This window comes from Syzygium oleosum, unplaced genomic scaffold (genome assembly GCF_021117445.2).
Source record: "Syzygium oleosum isolate NSW1041296 unplaced genomic scaffold, Sole_v2.1 Sole_v2.06, whole genome shotgun sequence".
Taxonomy (NCBI): Eukaryota; Viridiplantae; Streptophyta; class Magnoliopsida; order Myrtales; family Myrtaceae; genus Syzygium; species Syzygium oleosum.
In genome coordinates, this window is record NW_026607490.1 from 4,060,625 (window position 1) to 4,079,810 (window position 19,186).

Sequence of the window (19,186 nt, forward strand, 5' to 3'; positions counted from 1 at the left end):
ATTGATCAAATCAAGCCAAAAGGACTAAATTGACTGGAATCGGGCATTCTCGGGCAGCAAAATGGCTAACTTTGAGGGACTTTCCTACAAAATTGGGCAAGGAAAATTGCCAATTCTGATTAGGGTCTTAAATTACTATACTTCAGCTTTCAAACTGATAAAAAATTTCGACCAAATTGATGGATTAAGGCAGTTAAATCAGCTTCCAAAACCGGGTCCACAACTTGGTCTTAATTCGAAGCTGCTGGGTAAGCAAATTTGTGGCCCCACCATATCCTACTCAGCTACCCGATCAGCCTCATCTCTCGCTGAGGTGGAAGACCATAATCGAGAGTGCGAATGGACAAAAATTGGCCAGGGATAAACTGATGAAGGCACCAGAAAGTCTCAGCCAAAGCTGCTCATTCAACAGCTGCAAAAGTTTGACAAATTTGGCCAAATCAGAGAGTTGGTGAAGAAGCTCGGTTTGCAGGCTTGGTCGGTGGGTAATGATCGACAAAAAATCTTTGCTGGATTCAGTGGATAAGCTCTCTTCGGAGGTATGAAAAAGGGGCAAGACAAGACGAAGCGGAGAGCTCATGGTCATTCCCAAAATTCACCCCCATAAGCAACTCAAGAACGAGACCGACCCAAAAATTCCAGACTGACCTTAATGAATCATTTCGCAAGTTCTTGTTTCAGTTTTGACGACCATTTCTTTCACATGTGGTGAGAAAACTCATCGGGCACTCCAAAGTATTTAGGATTTCCAAAGACTAAAATTGGTGAAGCTATTTCAAAAAAATTAAATAAATTTTTTTTTCTTTTCGGAAGAAAAAAAAAATAATAATAATACAGAAGAAGAAAATCCGACCCGGCCCGACTCGATTTTTTTTTTTTTTTAAATTAAACTCTATAATAGACTCTATTAGTGCAAATGTACCTAATTTCTATATGCAATGCATTTAAATAGAAATATTTTTGTTTTAGGAATTAAATAAAATTAACTCCTAAATTTTGTGCAATTAATTTTGGGCAAATTAAAAATAGGTGTCAACACACATGTGGTGAGAAAACTCATCGGGCACTCCAAAGTATTTAGGATTTCCAAAGACTAAAATTGGTGAAGCTATTTCTGTTTTGCACAGCAATATCTAAGTACCACCAAACCAGCGCAGAAGCTTGTATTTAGATTCCACAACAGCAAAACTGGTGAAATACTGCATTTCTGCAGCACAACGAAAGCGGCTCGGAGAAAAGACGTTCACACTTCCGACAAGCCACAAGCTCCTATACATTCTCAACTAGTACCTAGGTGCTTCTTATTGTCAAGATCTAGGCTAGAAACGAATGTGCACACACATCACACCTTGGTTAGCAATTGAATTTCCCCAACTGAAGAAGCCCACAACGTCTCATCGGATGATGAAACCATATTTCAAAACCAACAAAAGCGGGAAGAAGAAACTGACCGCGTCTTTAGGCTCCACCTCGATTTCAAAGTTGGTGCCCTTCAAGGTCTTGACAAAGATCTTGATGGGCTAAATCAGTTGATGATACTATGAAAACACACACACAGGTGATCGACAATAAAAGGGTCTAAGTAAAACTGCAAGCCTCAGACATAGTTAAGGAGAAAACACACACACGTGGTCAACAATAAGGGGTCTAAGTAAAACTGCAAGCCTCAGACATAGTGACGCAGAGAGAAGCATAAATTTGGAACAACTCCAAAGAACTCGAAATTTTTATTCTATAATACTGTGTTTCTGATTACAAGACGGATATCTTATATATAGAGATAGGACTCCTAATACTAATGGAAACCGAATAATTAAAGAAACTGCCTGAATGGTAATATAGGAAAGCTGTCTTACTTGGTAATATAGGAAAAGCGCCTAAATGATAATATAGGAAACGCCTTACGTAATATAGGAAACTGCCTAAATGATAATATAGGAAACGCTTGAATGGTTGTTTTCCCCAAAATCAGAAAAACTGCCGAGATTTCCGGTGATTACGGCGATCACATTGTTCAAGATAATCACAGGCTAACTGTTTACAAGATGGACATCTTATATATAGAGATAGGACTCCTAATACTAATGGAAACCGAATAATTAAAGAAACTGCCTGAATGGTAATATAGGAAACTGCCTTACTGGTAATATAGGGAAGCGCCTAAATGATAATATAGGAAACCGCTCTGTAATATAGGCTCGCCTAAATGATAATATAGGAAAGCGCTTGAATGGTTGTTTTCCCCAAAATCGAAAAACCGCCGAGATTTCCGGTGATTACGGCGATCACATTGTTCAAGATAATCACATGCTAACTGTTCTACATCATTCCCTCCCTCTTCGGAAAAACTCGCCCTCGAGTTATGATCAGGATAGAGGGGTGTATCAGAAGCATGATACTCAAATAAGTCTACCACATTAAATGTAAGGGAAATGTTGAGATCACCAGGAAGTTCAACTACATAGGCATTGTCGTTGATCTTCTTCAGGATGCGGCAAGGACCAATCTTCTTGTGCTTCAGTTTATTATAGGTACCTACAGGAAAACGCTCCTTTCGTAGGAAAACCATTACCTCATCGCCTACCTCAAACATTTTCGAACGTCGCCGTTCGTCAGCATCCTCCTTATACTTTGAATTAGAAGCAGCCAATTGACTAGCCACAGCAGCTTGGACTTCATTAATTCTGGTCGCCAACTTCTCTGCTGCGACACTATAGCCTGGAATCTTGGGCAAGGGAACCAAATCCAGAGTATGCTGTGGTGTACGCCCATAAACGACCTGAAAGGGAGATGTACTGGTAGAGCGGTTAACTGAGTTGTTGAAGGCGAACTCAGCAGGATCAAGATACCGGTCCCACTGCTTAGGTATATCACTGCATGTGAGTCCAAACGGCATGACAAGCCATTCGTACAATCCCGCACTTGTCTTGAAGGCCGTTTTCCATTCGTCGCCGGGGCTGATACGAACTTGGTGGTATCCACTTCGAAGGTCGATCTTCGTAAAAATCCGTGATCCAGCAAGTCTGTCTAGCATATCATCAAGTAGTGGAATCGGAAACCTATACTTGACAGTAATCCGGTTAATGGCACGACTGTCTACACACATACGCATGGTGCTGTCTTTCTTTGGCGTGAGAAGCGCAGGAACTGCACATGGACTTTTACTTTCACGCAAGAAGCCCTTTCGAAGGAGATCTCCCACCTGCTCCTGTAGAATCTGATTTTCCTTCAGATTCATCCAATAATGTGGCAAATTAGGAAGACTAGCACCTGGAAGAAAATCAATCTCATGCTGGATATCCCTCAAAGGAGCTAATCCGTCAGGTAAATCCTCAGGCATAACATCACTGAATACCTTTAATAAGAGCTTAAGAATGTCGAGAACACGAACCACAACTTGATGGTCGCTCTTGTCCACAATCATATACATCACTTCACGCTTTCGGATATTCATCATAACCCTTGCATTTTGCTTCTTCACAATCTGAGGGGAATTACTTTTTGGTCTCAAAGTAATTTTAGTCCTTTACCACACAAAAGAATACGTATTCTCCCTAGCTCGGTGTGTAGCATCAACATCATATTGCCATAGTCGACCCAGTAAAACATGACACGCATCCATCTCCACAACATCACAGACAATAGTATCTTAATATGATTTTCCGATTGAAATAGGCAAACGGCATAATTGGTTTACCTTAAGTTCTGCTCCCTTGCGTATCCACTCGATCGTGTAGGGCGCGGGATGCGGCTCCGTCTTTAGTTGCAAGTGATCCACCAAGGCCTTTGACACTATGTTCTCGCAACTTCCGCTGTCAATAATGATATCGCATACTTTGCCATTGACAGTACAGCGAGCGCGGAAAAGCTGATTCCGCTGGGTATCTTCTGTCCGCAGAGCAAGCAATAGACGACGCACAACACAATTAACTTGCTCGCCCACTTCATCTTCCACTCCCACTTCTTCTTCATTTTCGCAATCTTCCTCATACACATTTTCGTCATGTTCAACGATATTGGCCATTCTACGACGAGGACAATCGCTGGAACGATGGCCCAACTCGTTAAACTTGTAGCACCTGATCGGTTGGGGCTTGGCATATGGATTCTGGGTATTCTGATTGGGAGTGCGATTGTTTGTTGCGACTGCTTCCTTAGGCGTCCCAGTAGTACCCCCTAGAACTCGGCTCGAATCAGGTGTTTGTTGACTAGAAGAACTTGTAACATCAGGCTGTCTTCCTTTCCCGAATGACCCACGACCCGAATAATTGCTACCACGAGTACTAGGGCTAGTCCTCTCCAATTGCACCTCAATTTTTCGCGCCATATCCTGGGCGTCTTCGACAGAGAATAGTCGATGCAAAGAAACCCGATCCTGGATATTAAGTCGTAAACCATTAATGTACCTAGCAGTTTGTTGTGCCTCGGACTCATCCAGGTTATTGCGAGCGGAGAGTCGAAGGAACTCTTCCTATAAGCTTGGACCGATCTATTCAATTGTCGGCAATTCTGGAATTGCTGAAATAACAGTTGCTCATAGTCCGTTGGGAGGAACCTCTTCTTCAACTTCTGTTTCATCTGACCCCATGATCGAATAGGAGCCTTGCCTTGTCGACGTCGCGTCAATTGAGTCTGTTCCCACCAAGCTGAAGCGCCACCCTTCAACTTGTACGCCACAAGTTTCACTTGGCGATCCTCGTCAATATCCATAGCGTCGAAGAATTTCTCGACCTCCCAAAGCCAGTCAAGGAAATCTTCAATATCCAAATTCCCATTGAAAGTAGGGAGATCTACCTTTAGTTGATACTGCTCAGGATCTCGTCGATATCCTCCCTGACGTCGATTCCCACGAACATGCTCCTCCTGGAATCCCTTGTATCGGCGACCACCACGAATCTGCATCTCCTGGAAATCACCGTCTTCGCCTTCCGTATCACATAGTCTTGACGCCTATGTCGGGGAATTCCTCCACGCCCCATAGCATCTTCGGGATCACGAACGACAGGAATTCGCTCGGCTGGAAGAACGCCAGGCGCATGGTTTGTGGACAAACGCTGGATGGCATCAAGGATCTCTTGAAACCTCTGATCGGTTTGATCCACGAACTGATTGAACTCAGCGCGCGTAATAGGCTCGTTCTCACGGCCGCAGCGGGGAGATTGACATTCACGTTATTCACCATCGTCACAGGAAAAACCTGCTCTGATACCAAATGATGCAGAGAGAAGCGTAAATTTGGAACAACTCCAAAGAACTCGAAATTTTTATTCTATAATACTGTGTTTCTGATTACAAGACGGACATCTTATATATAGAGATAGGACTCCTAATACTAATGAAAACGGAATAATTAAAGAAACTGCCTGAATGGTAATATAGGAAACTGCCTTACTGGTAATATAGGAAACTGCCTAAATGATAATATAGGAAACTGCCTTACTGGTAATATAGGAAACTGCTTGAATGGTTGTTTTCCCCAAAATCAGAAAAACTGCCGAGATTTCCGGTGATTACGGCGATCACATTGTTCAAGATAATCACAGGCTAACTGTTCTACATCACATAGTTAGGGAAAACACACACACGTGATCAACAATAATTGGTCTGAGTAAAACTGCAAGCATCAGACATAGTTAAGGAAAAAACACACGTAGGATCAACAACAATAAGGGGCCTAAGTAAAACTGCAAGCCTCAGACATAGTTAAAAGGAAAACACGGCTGCAACGCACGCACGTTATATATAGAAATCTGTTTCAAACGGTACTGCAGTAGAACGTTGAAAATAAGACAGACTGAAACTCCCCTCCCCCAACCCTCCCCACCCCACACCGGGGCTCCTAGAGAAAAGAAAACGGTTCATCCTGGACATTCCATTCCATTCCCGATCAAGCCGTGGTGGTCCCGCGCAATTCGAATCCGAAATATTGGAAAGTGCCGCGCGATGCATAAAAGCTTCCTTCCGGTGTTGGGATCAAAATGAACATCTGAGGGCAGAATAACAGCAGAGCGTTAGACAAACTCGCTCGAGATGTACACGGGGGCACAACGGGTACACGACTCAGTAGTATCAAAATTCAATACGATTGATCGATCCATGGATCGATTGAGGACGAGGTGTCCGATTCGATAGAGAAATTGTAAAGAATTCAGGTAAATTTCTTTAGGCGTCACCTCAAAAGTTAGCTTTTTTGTTTTTTTTTTCGAAAACTTCATCGGAGGAGCAACAACAATACAATACGGTTCTCTATAAAATCTTCTTATAAAACAGAAACAGATACTCTCTGGCTAACAATGAATGATGGGATCGCCCAAGGTGGTGATATTCAATCAACAAAAATGCCCATCTCATCCAAACCACCATCCTCCTTCGACGCTCAAAAAGAAATTAAATAAAAAAAAAATTACGAATGGATCCTTCAACCTGGGAGAAAGGGCGGGCGTCCTGCTCGCCGTCTAGCCACATGTAGCCGGTGACCGTGGCGAGCAAGTCGCTGCTGCTGACGACCGTGGGCTGGCAGTGGACGGTGTGGATTTGGTGCCGGCACTGCTGAAGGGAGGTGAGTTCGGCAAGGATAGCCTCCTTGCCCTGCAACTTCCGGCCGTCGAAGATCATCACCGACTCTTCCCGGTACAGGTTCGCCAAATCCGCCCGGTTCGCGTCGAACGTCCTGTAGTAGTTCTCCAGGAACAGCTGGCCCGCCGCTATCTTCAGATCCATGGTTTCTTGATCCATCGTCTGTCTTCTCTCCCTTCTGGCTCCGTGCCTCCAGACCCACGCGACGCAGACGGTAACCACAAGACGACAAGAGAGAAACTAAACATGAGCGTGAGATTGCTTTGGTTCTTTATGCATATTTCATATAATGCACAATCATGGATTGATTCGGTTAGATTTTGTGAGAATCTTTTGATTTGAAAAAAAATATATTGTTTTGAATGATTTTGCTATTATCTAACATGTCAGTTTGTACTTACCTAATGTTATTATTTTTTTAAGTACAATTATGCATGAGAATATCCAACTTAAATCCGAAGTTTACCGAACGGTAGATAGGATAGGATATGAGAATATCCGACTTTAAATCCGTAGTTGACCAAACGGTGGATAGGACTTGGAGAAATCCCTGGATTTCTTATCCTATCCTATCCAGTACTATCCTATTTAGAAATCCGAACGACCAAACGGAGCCTAGGCTCTCTTGGCTTCGAGAGTTTTCTCTTCTTTGTTTTGGTCAATCGCTTTCTCTTCTCACCCACCTCTCTCTCTCTCTCGTTCCTTTTTTCTCGATCTAGAAACTTGACTGAGAAATAACTCTCAGTCAAAATAGGCTCCATCTTCTCAACTCGAATTAAGATTTGCCCTCCCAATCTAATATGGGAGTATTTTATTGTTTTTATCTATTTATTTTTTTTGCTTTTTTTCTTTGCTCACTGCTTCTACTCTTCTCTGCTTGTTGGCCTTATCTTCTGCTCCTATCATTAGGAATCAACTCGCGGCTTCAGATCCTCCAAACCAAGAAATCTAACAGGATCGAGGAAGAATATGATGTGTTCATACTGCACTGGAAGCGTTATACAATTTCTCCAAGTTTCGGAAGCTTTCATCACCGGATCTAGGATCTCCTCTCCCAATCTAAATTTAGATCTGTGAGTTCCTTAAAGACGTTTCTATACTCGTTCAATCTCTCCCAGTCTAGATTTAGATTCAAAAGCCCGCTCAACTTGTTTATGGAGTCTCCATATGGTAATGGTGTTGAGGAAGTTGAATCTAAGCGTGCGCCACCATGAAGAGAAGATCATTCACGTCAGATCGATTTAGATTAGGTTTTGTCTAGGTTTGAATTTCAAGTTCGGATTTTATTAGGATTCCAAGTTTCGGTACTCATCTTTGATTAAAAAGGCTATCCAGTCATATTGATTAAGCTTTTCACTTTCTCTTCACACTTCAGTCATCTCCATGAAGAAGTTTTTGTTCAAATGTAGTAATTGAGCAAGTAAATCCAAGAATGTAAAGCCATCCGTTTTGATTCATTAAAGTTCCATGTAATGATTTCCTTATTTGTTTCCAATCTACTGTACGTGGATTATTTTAGCAGTTCAAATCTTACAAAGTCCTCGAGACTTTCGAGGCATATTAAAAACCATCTATTTTCGATTTAATGTCAATATAATACTTTAATCGGGCACCGACCATCCTCAATTAGACTTAAAACATTGAAACGTGTAACTTTTTCGAATTATGTATTGCCGTTCTCAACTCAAGTATTTACGAGATACAATAGAGCAATTCCCTCACTTAGTTCTATGTTGGTATCAGCTTAGTAGAATAGGAATTATATGAGTTCTCTGGGTGCTCTTATAACGTCAAATGAAGCGTTAAAAGTTGCCAAACACAAGCCTTGTTGCCTAGGATTAAAGAAGAGCATACCTACTTTTTAGAAATGATTATTATTCGGTCCACAACTTGAATTAGAGATAATACAGCCAAAGTAATTTAAAAAAAAAGAGAAATCTGTCTTTCTTTTTAAAAAAAGAGGAAAAATTAATTCAACTTCTGCTACAGTTGGCTTTAGGCTTTTAATTTCTTTCTTCACTCTATAATACCATAATTAATCTTCGTATTTAGAAAACAAGAATAGGCGGCTGAGGAGGCTGTCGCCTGACACACAATCTTGATAGTTCAGTGATTTGAGTTGACGAGTTTGCACGGAGAAAACCACATTGTTGTTTTGAGTGCGAAAGTCTTAAAACTTGCTGTGAGAGCGGAATCTTTTCCTAAAATTTCCAATGCTTTTAAGCACTAAGACCTGCCACATTGGTGTAATCAAATTTCTCCGTTAACTCCATTCAATTTGGCTAATAAAAAATATCGAGTCCAACGTTGTTGGGTTTTCCCTTGTTTTGACTATGAAACTATAGTCTTGATGATCATACTTTAGTGGCATTTGGAACACATCCACGTGTTGTGATACGGACACTATAAGTGTCATAACTTTTGCACGGTGCTTACCTGAGTATTATAACTTTTTTTCAACCACATGAGTGTCATGATCTTTGAAAAAATGTTTAATTAAGTGCTATAACTTTCAAAGTTCCATTAAGTGTCATAACTTCTTAAAAACATTCGATCAAGTGCTAAAAATCTAATGTGGCATAGCAGTTCTGGCGAACGTTTTTAGAAAGTTATAATACTAAAGTAATCAATTGGGAAGTTATATGTCACTCAAATGAACATCGTATATAAGTTATGATACTCATATGATCGAAAATAAGTTGTGACATTTAAGGACATTTGTGGTATGCTTTTCCCCCACATGTCCAAAGACACCCAGAGGGAGAGAGAGAGAGAGAGAGAATGAGCATGACTAATGAGAATTGAGAAACATGTCATGCATGCATTTGTAGCGAAATCATGTGTCATATTAAAATCACATTATTGAGATAATCATGATCCTCCAAATTCGAAGAATCCAACAATTTTTTTTTGTCGAAAGTAAATATATCCTTCATATCTTAATATCTCAATATAATACATGAGATGTTCAAAATAAAGAAAATCTCAAACAGCAAGTAAAAGAATAAAGCACAAACTATTGTGATAAACACACTCTCATCCCATAAGAACAAATATGTCTCAGCATCAAAACAGAACGAACGATGGCCGATCATCGAATCTTGCATCATTATAAGTGATGAGCACACATTGTAATCTCCTTCTCCAATAGCTAGGCTTGCTTAGTAGGTGGCGCACGCTTAGATTCAACTTCCTCAACACCATTACCGTATGGAGACTCCATAAACAAGTTGAACAGGCTTTTGAATCTAAATCTAGACCGGGAGAGATTGAACGAGTATAGAAACGCCTTTAAGGAACTCACAGATCTAAATTTAGATTGGGAGAGAAGAGATCCTAGATCCGGTGATGAAAGCTTCCAAAACTTGGAGAAATTGTATAACGCTTCCAGTGCAGTATGAACACATCGTATTCTTCCTCGATCCTGTTAGATTTCTTGGTTTGGAGGATCTGAAGCCGCGAGTTGATTCCTAATGATAGGAGCAGAAGATAAGGCCAACAAGCAGAGAAGAGTAGAAGCAGTGAGCAAAGAAAAAAAGCAAAAAAAAATAGATAAAAACAATAAAATACTCCCATATCAGATTGGGAGGGCAAATCTTAATTCGAGTTGAGAAGATGGAGCCTCTTTTGACTGAGAGTTATTTCTCAGTCAAGTTCTAAATCGAGAAAAAAGGAACGAGAGAGAGAGAGAGGTGGGTGAGAAGAGAAGGCGATTGACCAAACGGGGCTTGGCTTCGAGAGTTTTCTCTTTATTTGCAATTCCCCCAAAAAACCCGACCGACCCGAAACCGGTCCGTCGGGTAAAAAGACTAAAAAGCCTTCCCTTTTTGCCTTTTTCCAAGTTCAGCCTTAAATTACCAACTTCTCTTCTCTAATAATTTTCTTATCTTTTTCCAACTTCTATTTGTCCTTGTTATCAAAGCTTTAGATTTACCAACTATTTTATGATATACTTTTATTCCTGCAAACTTTTGGCCAATTAAGTAACCCAATAAAAAAGTGGTTAAATTAATAAGAGCCTCAAACTAGTTAATAACTTAATCGAAAAAAAAGTTGATAAATCGCTTTGTAAAACTTAAGAACAATTTTTTTCTTTTTTGGCTAAAAAGTAAGTTGGTAATTTTTGGAAAAGAGTCGGTAAATTAAGGCGTGGCTAAGAAATTCAACTAAAAATTTGTCGGTAAGAAAAGTTAGCAGATTAGAAACGTAAACAGATGTCCGTCAATAACTCAATGAGAGTCCTTTGTTGTTTTTTTTTTTTGTTTTTGGGTTTGGGGTGAAGTGGGTGCGGGTCAAATCTCAATGAGAGTTGACCCGATATTAGGTGGTAATATAATGGGAGAAAAGTTGACGAGTTACACTAATTTAGAATGGCAATTGCTGAAAAGGTTAGTAAATAAGGAATTGCCAACCATAGTAAATAAAAGTTGGTAACTTCATTAAAATTGATGAATTAGGCCAAACAATTAGAGTTTAATAAGTAACTCAAACGACAGCTTGCAATCCAAAATACTAGTTGGTAAGTTAATATGACAGAAGTTGTAAGTCACACTAATTTTAGTTCGATATTTTTCATTTAAGAGTTAATAAATCCGAAACGATAGTAAATTACACAAATAAAAGTTGGTGCTTCACAAATGAACAAAAAAGTCGGTAATTGCATAATAATATTAGTAAGTTACTAACAAACTAAATTAACAACTCTTAAATTACCAAGTTAAAAAGACCAAAAAGCCCTCTCTTTTTTCCTTTTTCCAAGTTCAGCCCCTCCGCCTGTTCAACTGCTTCTTCAATTTTTCTCTTCTTTTATTTTTATTTTTATTTTTATTAGTAGCTATGCCCTGTAGCTGTAACCTGTTATCATTGATCCTCTTACAAATTTTCTTGGCCGTCTCGGAATTCAGTAGCTGTGTTATCTTTCTGATTTTAAAACCGAACAAGTTCGTTTCTTTTATGACGATGGAAATTGCTCCATTTGTTTTTTCCTGTGGCAAACCGTAGAAACTTGCTCAGGAGTTTTCCATGTTAGCACGACCTATGGACGTTGTTGAAGCGGAAGAAAGTTATTTTGCGGCTAGCGAAACCAAGGTATGAAAGTACTATATAAGCACAAAATTTGCCAAAAGAATTGATTTCTAAGGTGATCTTTCTACTAGAAGCTAAGGCTGCCAGTCAATATTGTGCCGGAGCCAATATTCCTGTACCGATACTTTCTCAACCACCTAAAAGACCACTTGTTTCTGTCGAAAAAAGTTCAGTTGTTTATTTTGTTGGCACAATAAAAAGAGGGTAGTTTTCGTACTTGTTGCCATGGCTTTTGGTGATATCGATTGGTAAGTTGAATTGAGCTCCTGATTTGTAAAATTTATACTATGGTTGAAGTTTTGTTCCAATTTTAGAAGGCTCTAGTTATGAAGAGTGTTGTTTATTGTTTGAATTGTAATTCTGAAATTGTCAATTATTTGACTAAAATCAGCTCAGCTTATAGTGCCCTCTTTTAGCATTGGACCGTGATAAGTCGATCATTTTGTCTACGATTAGAGTTTGGTGGCTCACCTGACAAATTGCATTTTTCCAGTTACATGGAGAAATGTGTAGGACTCTCTCTGCAACTTGCTGCAAAGTATTGGCAATTTTCCCTGAATTAGAAGCTGCAAGGCCTAGAAGCTAACTCTCGAATTCAGGCTTTGTGCTCATTGCATGTGGCCCTGGGAAAAACCAAGAATATACTTCACCATTGCTCAGATTGTAGTAAACCTTACCTGGTGACGTTCTTCTTCGAACTTTGAGCGATGCCATTCTCTTATTTGTGATCTTCTAGCATTGTGAATTATATGCGGCTCCCAACAGAGGTTTCTTTTGGGAGATTGAAGAGGCACTCGGGGTCATAAGTCTTATCTTCTTCTCCTATTTTATTTTATTATTACATTAGCTTTGATTTCACGTGCCAAGCTTTGTAGTTTTCTCTCAGCAATCCATTTTCCTTTGCAGGCAATGACAGGGGATTCTGTTCTTCTTAAGTTTGAAAATGCTCGGTCTGCTCTTGCAGATAGCCTCAGAAGAGTTGAAGACATTGTCCTCTATCAGTTGTCACGAAATTTTTAGTTGTTTAGACTACTATCGATACGGGGGCAAGTTCATATTTTTTTTATAAATCAAGCTGATTTTTATGGAGACCTTTCTCCTAAATTGAAAGGAAATTGACTAGGATGATCTATACGCGGATGATTGGCTTGTTTATCTACTTCGTAAGCAAAGCTTCAGATGAGGGGCACTGAGAGACCTACTCTTTTACTCTTTACTGATTTAATGGAACATTCTTTATGGCAATTATGCAAATGTTTCTACAAGTTCGTTGCCCTTCTATGTGCTTTGGCAATTTTATTGAATGTTATTACTTTGCATGTTGTATTTTTTTATTTTCATTTTAAGTAATTTGAATGGTCCACGAGTCTCTCTTGCTTAAACGGAAATAGGCTGAACCAGTCACTGCATTCTATTTTTACAGATATTGGAGATTGTTGCCGATCTGGAGGCTGTCTGTTGTGTTTTCACTTGATCCGCAGGAGAAGCAAGTTGGCGAGGAAATAATTGCATTGCTCCAGCAAGGAAGAAAATTTAATGATTCTAATGATACTAATGAACTCGAGTCTTTCCATCAAGCAGCTACTCAACTTGGAATCACTTCTTCTAGAGCGGCTCTTACAGAGAGAAGAGCTCTAAAGAAACTTATTGAAAGAGCTAAAGCAGTGGAAGATAAGCGAAAGGAATCAATTATGGCTTATCTTTTACATCTAATACGAAAGTATTTGAAGTTATTCAGGAGTATATTCTCTGACGACAATGATTCGCAGGGATCAACTCCTTGTTCACCAACCGTTCAGGGTTCCCTTGATGAGGGAGGCACTGTGGCCAATGATCAAGCATTTGAAAGATAGCTATCAAAGCTGAGTTCTTTTAGGGAAAAAACCACCAAAAACCCCAAATTTTGCCATCTGTGACACATTTACCCCGAACTTTTTTTATGACACCAAAACCCCGAACTTTGCTTTTTGACACATTTACCCCAATGTATTTAGTTCATGGGCATTTTCGTCTTTTTGCTTTTTTTTTTTTCCTTTCCGCGAGGGTCGGGCGAGGTCGCCCTCGCTCGCCCAACGAGGCGACCCTCGGCGCGGGGCGAGGAGGCCCTCGCGATCTAGCGAGGTCGACCCTCGCCGGCGTCGGGCGGCCCTCGCCCGGATCGGGCGAGGGCGACCCTCGCCGGCGTCGGCGAGGTCGCCCTCGCCCGATCTGGCGAGGCCGCCCTCGCTCACCCGGCGAGCGGCGGACCTCGCCGGCAGCCGGCGAGGTCGCCCTCGCTCGACTCGGGTGAGGTCGACCCTCGCCCGGCGCGGCGCGAGGGTCGACCTCGCCTGAGTCCGGCGAGGGCCGCCCTCGCTCGCCCAGGCGAGGGCGAACCTTGCCCGACGCCGGCGAGGCCCCCCCTCGCCGGAAAGGAAAAAAAAAGAAAAAGCAAAAAAGACGAAAATGCCCATGGACTAAATACATTGGGGTAAATGTGTCACAAAAAGCAAAGTTCGGGGTTTTGGTGTCACAAAAAAAAGTTTGGGGTAAATGTGTCACAAATGACAAAGTTTGGGGTTTTTGGTGATTTTTTCCCGTTCTTTTAACTTCAGGCCGAGTATCAGGAAATCAGGCCAGATGCCACGTCCACCAGGTGTCCCATATCCTTGCAGCTTATGTATGATCCGGTTATTATTTCTTCTGGATAGACATATGAAAGGATCTGTATTGAGACTTCTGCCATTTGAAGAGCGAAGAGTCGTTGCTTGAGCCTCTACCGATTGGTGAAGGATTTTGTCAAATAAATACTCTCCAATTTCGTCCATAAACCTGAAGCTATTTTCTGATCTAGTACCTCTTGCAGAACTTCATTCCTAAGACACAACTGAATAGCAAATAGAGCTTTTGCATCCAATTTTTCCCAAGTTTCATCTGACGTATTTTGCGGTTTCTTCCCTTCCCCTAACAGAGTTTTCTTTAAACCCTGCTGCGTAAGAACGGCCAACATACGAACCTACCATAGTTTGAAATTGCCGCTCCCATCAAACTTCTTGATATCAAATTTCGTTGTTGAACTTGAAGCTATAACTAGAAGATCGAAAAACCCCGAAGCTCTGATACCAGATTGTTATGACTGATGCGGAAACAATGATGAAATTAAAACTAAGAAGAATAAAGAACACCAAAATTTAAGTGGAAAACCCTTGAAGGAAAAACCACGGGGAGAGGAGAAGCAAAACCCACTATAGAATATTGACGATTACAAAAGATGGTTCAAAAGCTAAAGACTCTTTCTGTCTCAACTTCTTAACCTCATAACTTGAGAAAAACAATACTTATATTAACCCCAAGCCCTAAAGTTGGCCCAAGTCCATAAAGAATTTAAGACATACTCAACAATAAGTAACTCACTCTATGACTTTCATGTACCTCGAAATTGGTGGTTAGCCTTTAATAGGTGATTAGACGGTTTTAAATCTTGATTAAAGGGCTGGTTGGCATTTAAATTAGTGCTTGGACGGTTTGTGGTGGTTGGCATTTAATTGGTTATTGAACGGTTTTAAATCCGGATCAAAGTGGTGGTTGGCATATAAAAATTGCTCACAAAAGAACTTTGTGCTACATTCAATTCTCTATCTTTGCCTTGGCATAAAACAGAGTGAATTTGATTATAATTCTCTACAGAAGGTGTGAACAATTGTAGTATGTAAGAAGAATATTTGAGTATAGTGAGAAATGCTCGAGTTTATAGAGAGTACTAGAGAAGGTAAGTGTGGAATAAATTTGAACACGGAATTCATTCTATCGTTTTGAACGGGCCCACTAAAAACAAAGAGTAATCAATTTCACACATTTTAAGCCAGAAACACCCATATCTTTTCAGAACCACCATCTTCACCTCAATATAAAGCCATCTTCACCTAATATAAAGCCCTCTTCACACCAATATAAAGCATCATCTTCACCCCACTGCCACTGTCACTGCCACTGCCATCTTCACTCCAATATAAAGCGCCATCTTCACCTCATTGCCACTGCCATTTTCACCCCACCCCATTGCCATTGCCACCGCCACTGCCACTGCCATCTTCACCATACTTCCTTTTGATTAACTACCTCAATGGCGTGGATATGGATAACGCTCACTTTCGCTGTAATTCCTCGTCTCTTATTGCGAGCTTTGCTGTGGAAAACGCATAGCAAGAAGATATTGCCTCCTGGTCCAAGAGAATTTCCGATTATTGGAAACCCCCATTTATTAAAACAGAACCCTAACCATGATCTCCACAAGCTAGCTAAAAAATATGGACCCCTCATGTACTTACGCCTCGGGTTCGTGCCCACAAACGTTGTCTCATCCCCAAAGTATGGAGGCGCACCCCAAAAGACTGACCGTGTGAATGCGGGCGACAAAGGAGGGAAAGCGAAGAAGAAGATAGAGGTGGAAGAAGAAGAGAGGGAGGAGAAGGAGGAGAGCGGTGGGGAGTTGGAGTTTGAGTATAAATGAGACAAAATTCTGGTAAGTGCTTAGAGCAGGGACATATCAACCCTTTTGTTTTTGGGTCCGATGTTGATACATAGTCACACACACCGTCTCTCTCTCTCTCTCTTCTTGGTTTCTTGTCGGTTGGAAAAACAGTGAAACTGTATAGCGGAAGGTTAAAAAAAATAAGGGTTGATGACAAATTGCTGATTTTTGGAATCCAATTTCTCTGTTTGTGTTGGAGAATGGTTTTGACTTATAGCTTGGTAGTTTTGTTTGACTGGAATGAGGAAATAGGAGGTCCATAGGAGTGGAGGATACAAATGGGTATCGATTGTTGGGCTTGTTCCTGTTCTTTTCCGAAGCAGCAGTCGTGGTTTATGTCTCTACGATGCCCTCTTTTTGTTTTCTGATACGTACCCATTTAATCAAATGTCATTCTTTTGAACTATATTTCTGGACAAACCTCAATAAGTGAAACGTCTGTAAGGGTTAAGATGAGCAACACGGGACAATCTATTAGTCCATGCCACAGCCCTGGACAATCTCATTCTAGCCACCCCCAGAGAATTTATGCTTTTGCTATTATTGATTCCGCTCGAAGATGTCGTGGCATTACCTTTGTGGCATTTGTTGATCCATCCGTCTTTCCACATGATAATGCTGAGCGGAGGAACTTGCTGTTGATAATTGAAGGACCAAATTGGTTAGTCTTCGAATCAGGAAGCCCCAGGAAATCATCAAATGGTGACTTGTTAGCAACATAACCGGCTACACCATTTCTTGCACATAATATAAGTAACTCACTCTATGACTTTCATGTACCTTGAAACTGGTGGTTAGCCTTTAATAGGTGGTTGGACGATTTTAAATCCTGATCAAGGGGCTGGTTGGCATTTAAATTAGTGCTTGGACGGTTTGTGGTGGTTGGCATATAAAAATTGCTCATAAAAGAACAATGTGCTACATTCATTCTCTATCTTTGCCTTGGCATAAAATCGAGTGAGTTTGATTATAATTCTCTATAGAAGGTGTGAACAATTGTAGTATGTGAGAAGAATATTTGAGTATAGTGAGAAATGCTCGAGTTTATAGAGAGTACTAAAGAAAGTAAGTGTGGAATAAATCTGAACACGGAATCCATTCTATCGTTTTGAACAGGCCCTCTAAAAACAAAGAGTAATAAATTTCACACATTTTAAGCCAGAAACACCCATCTCCTTCCGGAACCGCCATCTTCACCCCAATATAAAACGCCATCTTCACCCTACCGCCACTATCACTGCCATTGCCATCTTCACCATAATATAAAGCGCCATCTTCACCCCAGTGTCACTGCCATCTTCACCCCACTGCCATCTTCATCACACCCCATTGCCATTGCCACTGCCACTGCCACTACCATCTTCACCCCACTGCCACTGCCATCTTCACCCCACCCCACTGCCACTGCCACTGCCACTGCCATCTTCACCCCACTTCCTTTCGATTAATCACCTCAATGGCATGGATATGGATAACGCTCACTTTCGCTGTAATTCCTCGTCTCTTATTGCGAGCTTTGTTGTGAAAAACGCATAACAAGAAGATATTGCCTCCTGGTCCAAGAGGATTTCAGATTCTTGGAAACCTCCATTTATTAAAACAGAACCGTCACCATGATCTTCACAAGCTAGTTAAAAAATATGGACCCCTCATGTACTTGCGCCTCGGGTTCATGCCCACGATTGTTGTCTCATCACCCGAAGTATGGAGGCGCACCCCGAAAGACTGACCGCGTGAATGCGGGCAACAAAGGAGGGGAAGCGACGAAGAAGATAGAGGTGGAAGAAGAAGAGAGGGAGGAGAAGGAGGAGAGCGGTGGGGAGTTGGAGTTTGAGTATAAAAGAGACAAAATTTTTGGTAAGTGCTTAAAGCAGGGACATATCAACCCTTTTGTTTTTGGGTCCGATGTTGATACATAGTCACACACACACAATCTCTCTCTCTTTTCTTGGTTTCTTGTCGGTTGGAAAAACAGTGAAACTGTACAGCAGAAGGTTAAAAAAAAGAAGGGTTGATGACAAATTGCTGATTTTTGGAATCCAATTTCTCTTTTTGTGTTGGAGAACGGTTTAGACTAATAGCTTAGTAGTTTTGTTTGACTGGAATGAGGAAATAGGAGGTCAATAGGAGTGGAGAATACAAATGGGTATCGATTGTTGGGCTTGTTCCTTTCTTCCGAAGCAGCAATCTTGGTTTATGTCTCTACGATGCCCTCTTTTTGTTTTCTTATATGTACCCATCTAATCAAATGTCACTCTTTTGAACTATATTTCTGGACAAACCTCAATAAGTGATGCGTCTGTAATGGTTAAGATGAGCAATAAGGGACAGTCTATTAGTCCCTGTCACAGCCCTGGACAATCTCATTCTAGCCATCCCTAGAGAATTTCTCCTTCTGCTATTATTGATTCCGCTCGAAGATGTCGTGGCATTACCTTTGTGGCATTTGCTGTTCCGTCCGTCTTCCCACATGATAATACTGAGCTGAGGAACCTGCTATTGATAATCGAAGGACCAAATTGGTTAGTCTTCGAAATCAGGAAGCCCCAGGAAATCGTCAAATGATGTCTTGTTAGCAACATAGCCAGCTATATCGTTTCTTGCACATAATATAAGTAACTCACTCTATGACTTTCATGTACATTGAAACTAGTGGTTAGTCTCTAATAGGTGGTTGGACAATTTTAAATCCTGATCAAAGGGCTGGCTGGCATTTAAATTAGTACTTGGACGGTTTGTGGTGGTTGGCATTTAATTGATGATTGAACAGTTTTAAATTCGGATCAAAGTGGTGGTTGGCATATAAAAATTGCTCACAAAAAAACTATGTGCTACATTCAATTCTCTATCTTTGCCTTGGCAAAAAACTGAGTTAATTTGATTATAATTCTCTATAGAATGTGTGAACAATTGTAGTATGTGAGAAGAATATTTGAGTATAGTGAGAAATGCTCGAGTTTATAGAGAGTACTAGAGAAGGTAAGTGTGGGAAAAATTTGAACACGGAATCCATTC

At 40.8% G+C, this 19,186-nt stretch overlaps 2 protein-coding genes and 1 long non-coding RNA gene across 3 annotated transcripts in view; all 3 read right to left on the reverse strand.

The window, feature by feature from the left end:
- LOC115667017 (protein ecdysoneless homolog) overlaps positions 1-19,186 on the reverse strand; it is a 62,241-nt gene that overhangs the window by 30,482 nt on the left and 12,573 nt on the right. The gene's annotated exons all lie outside the window — the stretch shown is intronic.
- On the reverse strand, positions 5,592-6,767 carry LOC115682969 (nuclear transport factor 2B-like). Its single transcript, XM_030607338.2, has 2 exons — positions 6,424-6,767; positions 5,592-5,986 (listed from the first exon to the last, which is right to left on the reverse strand). The coding sequence occupies exons 1-2, from the start codon at positions 6,733-6,735 to the stop codon at positions 5,888-5,890; spliced, it is 411 nt and encodes a 136-aa protein (XP_030463198.2). The 5' UTR covers positions 6,736-6,767; the 3' UTR covers positions 5,592-5,887.
- Positions 10,306-12,495, reverse strand: LOC130138423 (uncharacterized). Its single transcript, XR_008816817.1, has 3 exons — positions 12,339-12,495; positions 12,133-12,192; positions 10,306-11,611 (listed from the first exon to the last, which is right to left on the reverse strand). It is a non-coding gene; the product is annotated as an uncharacterized LOC130138423 (long non-coding RNA).